Genomic DNA, 9,830 nt, shown 5'->3' with positions numbered 1-9,830 from the left:
CAACACATCCCAGAGATACTCCGTCAGATTGAGATCTGGGGAATATGGAAGCCAAGGCAACACCTTAAACTCTTCGTCATGTTCCTGAAACAATTTCCTAACAATATTTGCAGTGTGTCTGGGTACATCATGCTGAAAGAGGCCACTTCCATCAGAGAAGACCATTGCCATGAAGGGGTGTACTTGCCTCTGTCTGCCTGCCTGCCTCCTTCCCATAGTCCCATCATGCTTCCTGCTGCCATCGCTTCCCCAGACAAACAACGCAATGCACCCGACCATCCACCAGATCAAAAAGTAAGAGTGATCCATCAGACCATGGAACCTTTTTCCACTGCTTCATGGTCCAGTTTGGTCACTTGCTCATTGTAGGTACTTCCTGTGGTGAACAGGGGTCATCATGGGCCCTCTGACCGGTCTGTGGCTATACAGCCCCATACACAGTAAACTGCAATGCAATGTGTGTTCTGAGATTTTTATTATGGCCAGCACTAAGTTTTTCAACAGTTTGAAGTACAGTAGCTCTTCTGTGTGAATGGACCGGACTGGCCTGCCTTTGCTCCCCATGTGCATCAATAAGCCTGAAGCACTCATGACCCTCACACCGGTTAGATCTCCTTCCATGCATCACTTTTAATAGATACTAGTAACCACTGCATATCGGGAACACCCCACAACATGTTTTTTTTTTTTTTTTTTCAGTTTCTAACAAATGCAATTCAAGAACAGACAGTTCACTTGCTGCCTAATGCATCCCACCTCGTGACAGGTGTGCCTGTAATGAGATAATCAATGTTATTCACTTCACATGTCAGTGGTTTTAATATTATCAGTGTATAAACTATCTGGGTTTTTTTTTTAGATAAGCATGTTTTAATGCTTACATGCAAAACATATTATATTATATTATATTTCAAACATAATTCAGCATGTGTTACAGTAATCTTTTGTCACAACGAGGTTTTCATCTGTTATGGTAATAGAAATGTCCATTCCTCTTGAAAGGAGTTTTGTCACACTTTATATTTCTGCTTCCCCGTCTCACTGATGACGCAGATGTGCTGTGAAGGGGAAGAAATCGTTTACGTGAGTCAAGCGATAAATGAAGCAGAAAATAAAGCTGTAGAAGTATGTTTGCTTCTGTGTGACAGAAAGATGTTTTCCATCATATTTACAGCTGGAGGAGGGACTTTTACTCATGATGTGTGAGGCTGATTAGAGTTTCTAGGAAAGATAAATGCTGTGCTGTATGCCAGAATTAATCTGGATGTTCACCAAGTCCCACTCAGTGCTCAGTGATGACGTTCAAGCTGCAGGTTAAGATAACTGTGAGTATATATATATATATATATATATATATATATATATATATATATATATATATATATATATTCCTTTTTTCTTTTTGTTTTTTTCTTTTTTTACAGTTACTGGCTATAGTTTGCTGGTTGTGCTATATTTGGATGCATTTGAATGTAGTCCTGCCCAAAATTCAGTCAATGTTGTTAAGTTGGGCTACTCCAAGGGCTCAACTGATAAATGGCATATCTACATCATCTGAACCTATTTTAGGAGGAGTGAGCATGAAGGGCCGTAAGCTGATTGTAGAAAAAAGTATGAATGCAATTTTACAAATTCAGACAAATTAGCCACCAATTCTCAAGAATAAAAAAAATAAATAAATAAAATTAATGTTATGATTTGTCATTACAATGTGTTTTTTCTGTGGCTCCAGAAATAAATGCCATGTTATACCTGTTTAAAGGCTTGTTCACACCAAGAACGGTAACTATAATAAATACAATGATAATTATATTGGCATCCACACCAACACACCATTATGTTTATTATAAGTGTAAACTGTCATTTTAAATTCTCAAGCTCTTTTTAAATGATTCAAATTGCATCATTAATGTTCCTGTGGCCCAGTGGTAGAGCATTGCGTTAGCAGCACAAAAGGTTGTGGGTTCAATTCCCAGGGAACATGTTATGTATATATATATATTTTTTTTTTTGCATGAATGCATTGTAAGTTACTTTGGATAAAAGTGTCTGCTAAATGCATACATTTAAAATGCATCATTCCTGTGTTGTTGTTATAGCTGTGATGTGGACTTCCCTATTCTCATAGAATTAGAACAAAAATTAAAACCTTATAGTTTTCGTTGTCATTAAAGCAATCATCCTTGGTGAAACTGGGTCTTAAGACTACCTTGAAAGATATTTCTGTTCCATGGTTTCTATTCTGTCTGCCTGTGTTTTCTCCCTATGTTTGAGTTTGTTTCCATAGTTACTAATTATGTTTACATGGTTTCTGATTGTATTCACCTGTGACTGGTTGAGTTCCTCATTTACCTCTGTATATATCTAGCCATGTGGTTCTCTTCAGTTTGTCAGTTTGTGTCTTTGTTGCTGTTTTATTTATTTAAAATAGAGCCGTGATCTTACATTGAGGTCTCTGAAGTACTCGTTGTAGTCTAGAGCGTAACCCACCACAAAACGATTAGGAATGACAAATCCAACATCTGCAAAAAAAAAAAAACATAAATAACCAGATCACTCTAATCACAGTCATGTTCAAATAATCACTCTATTCCCTGTGTTTTATTGTGATTCAACGCAATATCACGGCTCATTTCTGCCGGCCAGAAGTAGTGTTAAAGCACCCTTGAACACTCACAGTCTGGGAGCTCCGCCGCCCCGTGAGGAACCCTCTTCACCAGAAGACTGAGTGAGGAGACGCAGGAACACATTAACATCGCTGACAAAACACTCCTAACCTCCATTAGATCTCATTCAAAATAATGAAAATGTCAAGATCTGCCCCTCTAGATTTGTAGATTCATTCTCAGGCTGCGCATCCTCTTACATTGGTTTAAAGTAATTCCTCTGATCTCACCCTGCAACTTTAACCATTTTGGGCTGGAAAGTCTCCACGTGCTGTAGAAGGGCTCTCATGGTCTTTCCTGTGTCCACTATTGCCTGTGAGGAAATTAATTCATTTAAGATTACACTGGGATGGATATGTGGTGCTACATGAGACAAAAGCTCTGTTCTAATAAGCTGGCTATTTACATTTTGTCTTCCAGTGGAGTTCTGCAGGTGGGTTTGCTTATAAATGATTATTTGTACTATACATAGAGAGCAATTTTGTGAACCATAACAATCTCTTTCTTCACATGAATTGAACTGATTTCAAAAGAGTTTGATGTTACGAAGCTAACGATACAATACTCAAGTTAGCATAAACGGTATATCAGAATTTGGGGTTGCTGAGAGTAGTTAATGTTTAAGAGTAGTTAAAGAAGTCTTAATGTCCTTATGGTTAGAGAGTTGGACTCATAACCCAAAGGTTGTGGGTTCGAGTCTTGTTCCGGCATGGATTGTAGGAGGGGGGAGTTCACGCTGTGTTTGTCTGTATATTCACTTTGTTTGGGATAAATGCAGAGTACTAATTCTGAGTATGGGTCACCATACATTATTACAGTTTAATAACGTTTCTATTTTAATATATTTTACATGTATTCTGTGATAGAAAAGTTTTCTTTAGTGTTTCATGATCTTTCAGAAATCATTCTAAAATGCTGAGTTGGTGCTCAAGAAACATTTTTATTGTTATCATTTGAAAGTAATTGTCCTGCTGTTTTATTTTGGAAATCATGATACCTTTTTTTTTTTTTTTTGGATTCTTTGATAAACCAAAAATGTAGATGAACAGCTTATTTGAAATATAAATCTTTAACATTATACATGTCTTCACTGTCATTTTTGTCCAATTGAATCCATCCATGCAAAACAAAATGATTAAAGCAAATAAATAAACTAATAAATAAATAGATGCACACACACATTGAAAGCATCCATGTCCACTTTGTCCTCCATCTTTCAGTTTTCACTGAGCTCACTGCAATGCATTCTGACAGCTCTACACAGCTCAGCATCTCTACAGTGCAGCTTTATTATGATGCCTTTTATAACAGAGCTCATTTTTCAGAGTGAGAGAAAATTAGTGTTTAACTTACAAATGAACCATACAGTATAGAAGAACAGTGAAACACAACTTTTAATGAGAGAATATAAAAGTTAACAAAACTGACTGGGGTTATGGGGAAAAAAGATCAACAGCACTGTTTGTACTTAATGCAACAGCACATGTGATGGAGTGATCTACATGGGTGATTTCAGACTGGAAAATATCTGTTGTGAAATCTGATCTGAAAGGAAAATACCTTTCTACTCTATTGTTTTCCAGAAAGAAACCAGACTACCCTGCACATGTGCCATGGTTCATAAAATAACTCTGTTTGCTTCTCTCTTGTACTTTTATTTCAGCTGGCTTTTTATTTTTTTTATTCTTTTTCCATGATCAGGCTTTCAGAATATCATTAGCAATTATTCTGTTCATTTAAAGAATGCATCTGCATACACACACACACACACTGTCAGGATCCTGCCCTGACAGCCCTGTCCATCTTGTCTCTGTTTCATGTTTCTTTGTTTGTTTTGTGTCTAAGCACATGGTTCTGTCTTTGTTCATGTCTGCCACGTGCTCCTCTTGTCCCACCTCTTTGTTACCCCTGGTCACACCCTCTTGTTTAGCCCTTGTCTGCTTGATTGTTTTCACCTGATCCTCATGTGTACTGCACTATATATTGGGCTTTCTTTCCTTGTGTCTCTGCTGGTTCGTTTTTGGTGTTTACTGGTTTCTTGGGCCAGAATTGATCCTTTTGATCTTGCTCAAGTTGTTTTTGATCTCTTGTCTAGTTTATCAATATCCTTGGTTACTTTTTTACTTTTAGTTCTATCTAGTTCTTGTTTTTTGATTGTCCACATCCTAATCTAGTTTTTGTTTTTACCCTTAGATTTAGGGTTTCATTTACTCAGTTTGAGAGTGCAGTTCCTTTTTGGATCTTGGCTTTTTGTTTAAAACTCTGATTTATTTCTTTGGATAATGTTGTTTATTTTGCCTTTTTGTTTACTCTTTATTTTCAATTGTGTTTTTCATTTTTGAGTCTAGTCTTGTTTTTGTGTATTGTCCTGTCTTGCCCCACTCAGATTTCCTGGCCACTGAATCCCAATGCCTGGAAGCAGCTCACCTCTCTCGAGTCTCTACCTGGCGACTAGTCTGGTGACATTGGAGTTTCACTTGAAGCTACGGGTTTCCTGTGTCTACCTGGTCCTTCCTCTGGAGCTGCCTACTCTGTGCTTGGGCCCGTGGTCATCTTGGACTGTCTCAGTGGTCATCCCTCCTGCCCGTATTGTCTGCCCTGCCCGTCTGTTTGAACTGTTTCACTGCAAATCCCCCAACTTTTCCAGTCTTCATCTTGTTAATAAAATACCCTTGTCTGCTCATTCTGCATTTGGGTCCCATTTCTTGCAGATCCCTGACACACACACACACACACACACACACACTTACCTCCACAATCAAGACATTCTGTGTGGCATGTTGGGAGGAAAACACATAGAAAAAGTGTCAGAATTTAGAGATTGCAAAACATTTTACCCCCCCCCCCCACACAAAATAAAAAGTTACTGTAACACTTTAATATAGGGTCCAATTCACACTAATAACTAGTTGCTTATTAGCATGTCTATTCTTAACATATTGGCTGTTTATTAGTGCTTATAAAGTACATATAATGCATGACATCCATAATCCTACCCAATACCCTAAACTTAATAACTACCTTATAAACTATTAATAAGCATCAAATAAGGAGTTAATTGAGGCAAAATTCATAGTTAATGGTTAGTTAATAGTGAGAATTGGACCCTAAAATAAAGTTACATACAATGTTACATACTGTCTTTAGTACAATAATTGTCATGTAAACATACCCTAGGAAAAGAAATTCCAACTCTGTTCAACTAGCCACCATGTGATTTGAGGTATCATTCATGTTTTAGCCATCTGGGTTTGTTCAAATCACTAACCCTAAACTGTGTATGTACAATAGTGCCATATAATTATTATACAGCTGTTTTATTTTATTTTATTATTATGAACAATAATAATGGTACAATACCTTGCCTTTCAGCACAGAGAGGTCATCTGGTCCAATTATGTGCATATCTTCAGTGGACTGGTCATTCTGTAGAACACACAGTGGGGAAAACACAGAGACAGACGTTAAAAGCCCCCTGCTGTGACCCTGTCAGCACATATGATGGGCACATACAGTCTCTATAGACAAGAGCACCACGAACACAAGCAACTGCCATACGCCCCACAGAAGCTGCTTTTGTCTGATGAGACAATTGGGTTGCGTCCTCTGCTCAGGGTCAAGTAGATCTTCTGTGAAGGGGTGAAGTGGCTCTTCTGTGCCTGAGATTAATGTTCAGGGTTGGTTGTTTTCAGACAGGAAGTGGAGCCCCTGGCTGATGGACTGGAGGCTCCTCAGGAGCCCATGAGTAAAACAGCCGGCTATGAAGACCCATCCATCCACGACAGAACAATTGGACCTTTACTGTATTCTCAGAGAGGATTCTGTCTGTGTATTCCATTTTTCAGTAATTTTGTTGTGTGTTTTATTGTAAAAAAAAAAAAAAAAAAAAAATTGTACTTATATATATATATATATATACTTTTTTAATATATATTGTATTTATCTATATTATTTCAGTTTATTGCATTTCAAGCATTTATTCATTTATTTTATTTATTTATTTTTATTGTTTTGGGGATTGTCCATTGTCTTAAAGATTCAAACCCAAACTTATGTTGGGGACAGAGCATTCATGCATTCATTCTCTGAAAATTTGCATGAAAATTAACTCACTTTTATTTATTATTATTATTATTATTACTATTATTTTGATTTTTTTGCAGTCAAACAATTAATCAAAAATACACCGTTAATTTGTCTGATGTTGATGCACTGATCTATTCCTAATAATGAATGAATGAATTCTATCCAATAACCAAATGCCTAATATATTTTTATGCCTATAATGCGTACTTTATATTTTTGCTAATGTAGTAAATCATATATCATCCTCGCATTCCAGCATTTTCGTCTGGGCAATACATTTACTGTGCACAGCAGAAATAGTACAGTAGCATGGAAATATGTTATTCTTAGCACATGCACGCACTTTTCTGAATAACATGCACATAGAATTTGAGCGCCATCTGCTGATCACAGACGATCACTGACACTTGGTGTTTACAAAATATTAGTTTGCAGTGTATTATTATTATTATTATTATTATTATTATTATTATTATTATTTGGTCATTTCTGGGTTTAAAAAAGAGCTAATGGGGATTTGAGGGGTGTGTTTTTATGTGAACTAAACTCTGAACACTTTTAACAGATGTGTTGTGGATTTGAGCACTCTGCTATAAAACAGAAATAGTTTTGGCTATTATGCTTATGATCGCTGTGCTTCCTCACCATATAGCTCTTGAAGCGGATGAACTCTACTCTGGTGGTCAGTCTTCTGTTGGCGCTGCGGCTCTGAGCTTTAATGGACTCCACCAGGTCCGAACAGAACTTATATCCTCCCTTCAGAACACACAGAACCATCAGATCATGATGTCCGATGTCTTCAAGGATGTCTCTGGCCAGACACTCAATCCTTCAAATCACATGAGATCACAATGTCACAAACTCTGTGTGTGTGTGTGTGTGTGTGTGTGTATGTGTGAGGAGGTCATGTGATGTCAGAAATTAGATTTAAGGGTCACATGAAGTTAATAGGCAACCCAAAATTCTTTGGAATGTGATTGTGGAGCTAAGAAAGCACAAGACTAAACAATGAATAGTTGAGAACATAAACTCTCTATATTGCATTTTTTATGTATTCATTTCAATACAAAATGCCAGACATATTTAAGTAACAGAAATTTTACAATGAGTTATCATTGATATCTTATTCTTCATAAACATTTTGCTCCTCAGTTTTGTTCTCCTGACAAAAAGATCCATGGAATCTCACACGTTTATTAAGTTTAGAAAAGCTGTACAGCAATTGTTTATGGAGGTGCTCTGTGTCCAGCAGTGTTTACCTGTTCATAATGACTCCATGAGGGATGTACACACACTCCAGATCACCCCGATAATGCTCAGGATAATTAAACAGCTCCAAACTGTAACCTGACCAGCTGTCTTTAATCTAAACCAACCAAAGACAGAACAGAAATAAAATGGTCCATATAAAGTTTACTAAAAGTAGAAATGCAAAAAGCAATGCAAAAATAAAACCACTAAGTAAGGATGCAAAATTAAAAAGCTCTCTGTTGCAATTGTAATGAATAAAATCCAGTATGTTAGGCATATTTACCACAACGCCTGGTTCTTTTCTCTGGTCAGCTGCCATCTCAGTGCTTGTATGTGTAAGAGTGAATTAAGCTGTGATACTGAGAGAGAACCAGACGTCTGTGCACCCACCCCTTCACACGAGGAAACAGACGGGGAGGTGTTTCCAATGTTTTCATTATAAAAAAAACTTTCCTTTCTGATAGACATGTTTTATACAAAGGCAATATAAACATATGTATATATATATATTGATCTAGATTAATCTCACTGTGATCTCCGGCCCGAGACTTGAACCTTAGGGTTAGGGATCATACTCTCTAAACACTAGGCCACAACTTCCCCAAAAGTCATCAAGTCATCAGACATTTAATTGTAAAAAAAAAAAAAAAAAAAAAAAAAAAAATATATATATATATAATTATATATACCCTACCATTTAAAGATTAACCATTTGATTTTTTTTTTTTTTTTTTTTTTTTTTAGGAAACTGATACTTTAATTAGGCAAGTATGCTTTGAAATTGTTCAAAATAATACATTTTGTGAGTAATAAATGCTACTTTCTATTCTGGTAATCTGTTTTTGAATATCAGATCATCATATTCATATCATGTGACTCTGAAGACATACCATCGCAAGAATAAATCACAAATATTCAAAATATATTCAAACTCAAGAATTAAATTTTTGATTGTAATGATATATTTCATAATATCACTTTTACTGCATTGTTGTTCAATTAAATGCAGACTTTATGAGCATAAAATACTTATTTCAAAAAAAAAATTTTTAAAGATGTAAATCAAACCGATTATTGGAGTGTGTTTTAGTCGTGGCCTAATGGTTAGAGGGTTGGACTCCCAATCGAAGGGTTGTGAGTTCTAGTCTCGGGCCGGACGGAATTGTGGGTGAGGGGAGTGCATGAACAGCTCTCTCTCCACCTTCAATACCACGACTTAGGTGCCCTTGAGCAAGGCATCGAACCCCCAACTGCTCCCCGGGCGCCGCAGCATAAATGGCTGCCCACTGCTCCGGGTGTGTGCTCACAGTGTGTGTGTGTGTGTGTGTGTGTGTGTTCACTGCTCTGTGTGTGTGCATTTCGGATGGGTTAAATGCAGAGCACAAATTCTGAGTATGGGTCACCATACTTGGCTGAATGTCACTTCACTTTCACTTCACTTTCACTTTCACTAAAAGAAAGTACTGTTTCAGTCTTTTTGCTAATTAATTTTACTTTGTTGGAACTGCTCCTGCTCCTCTCACTGCATCTCTCACTGCTCCTGCTCCTCTCACTGCTCCTGCTCCTCTCACTGCATCTCTCACTGCTCCTGCTCCTCTCACTGCATCTCTCACTGCTCCTGCTCCTCTCACTGTATCTCTCACTGTTCCTGCTCCTCTCACTGCTCCTGCTCCTCTCACTGCATCTCTCACTGTTCCTGCACCTCTCACTGCTCCTGCTCCTCTCACTGAATCTCTCACTGTTCCTGCACCTCTCACTGCTCCTGCTCCTCTCACTGAATCTCTCACTGCTCCTGCATCTCACTGCTCCTGCTCCTCTCACTGCTCC

General features: G+C 37.4%; 1 protein-coding gene across 1 annotated transcript; it reads right to left on the bottom strand.

Moving 5' to 3' along the window:
• Positions 1–456: 456 nt before the first annotated feature.
• On the bottom strand, positions 457–8,365 carry LOC127946440 (phosphoribosyltransferase domain-containing protein 1-like). Its single transcript, XM_052543023.1, has 9 exons — positions 8,287–8,365; positions 8,012–8,118; positions 7,398–7,581; positions 6,027–6,092; positions 5,417–5,434; positions 2,897–2,979; positions 2,678–2,724; positions 2,446–2,522; positions 457–1,058 (listed from the first exon to the last, which is right to left on the bottom strand). Exons 1-9 carry the CDS (start codon positions 8,320–8,322, stop codon positions 1,011–1,013), a joined length of 666 nt encoding a protein of 221 aa, XP_052398983.1. The 5' UTR covers positions 8,323–8,365; the 3' UTR covers positions 457–1,010.
• Between the last annotated feature and the right edge of the window lie 1,465 nt (positions 8,366–9,830).

This window comes from Carassius gibelio, chromosome A24 (assembly GCF_023724105.1).
Source record: "Carassius gibelio isolate Cgi1373 ecotype wild population from Czech Republic chromosome A24, carGib1.2-hapl.c, whole genome shotgun sequence".
NCBI classification, from domain to species: Eukaryota; Metazoa; Chordata; class Actinopteri; order Cypriniformes; family Cyprinidae; genus Carassius; species Carassius gibelio.
The sequence above is the reverse complement of the archived record's forward strand: the minus strand, read 5'-3'. Positions and strand labels throughout refer to the sequence as shown.

Coding starts and splice junctions, on each gene's coding strand:
- LOC127946440 (XM_052543023.1), bottom strand. CDS start 8,322: ATGGCAGCTGACCAGAGAAAAGAACCAGGCGTTGTG. Junction 7,582..8,011: donor CATGGAGTCATTATGAACAG/GTAAACACTGCT, acceptor TGTGATTTGAAG/GATTGAGTGTCTGGCCAGAG. Junction 2,523..2,677: donor GGCGGCGGAGCTCCCAGACT/GTGAGTGTTCAA, acceptor TTTTTTTTGCAG/ATGTTGGATTTGTCATTCCT.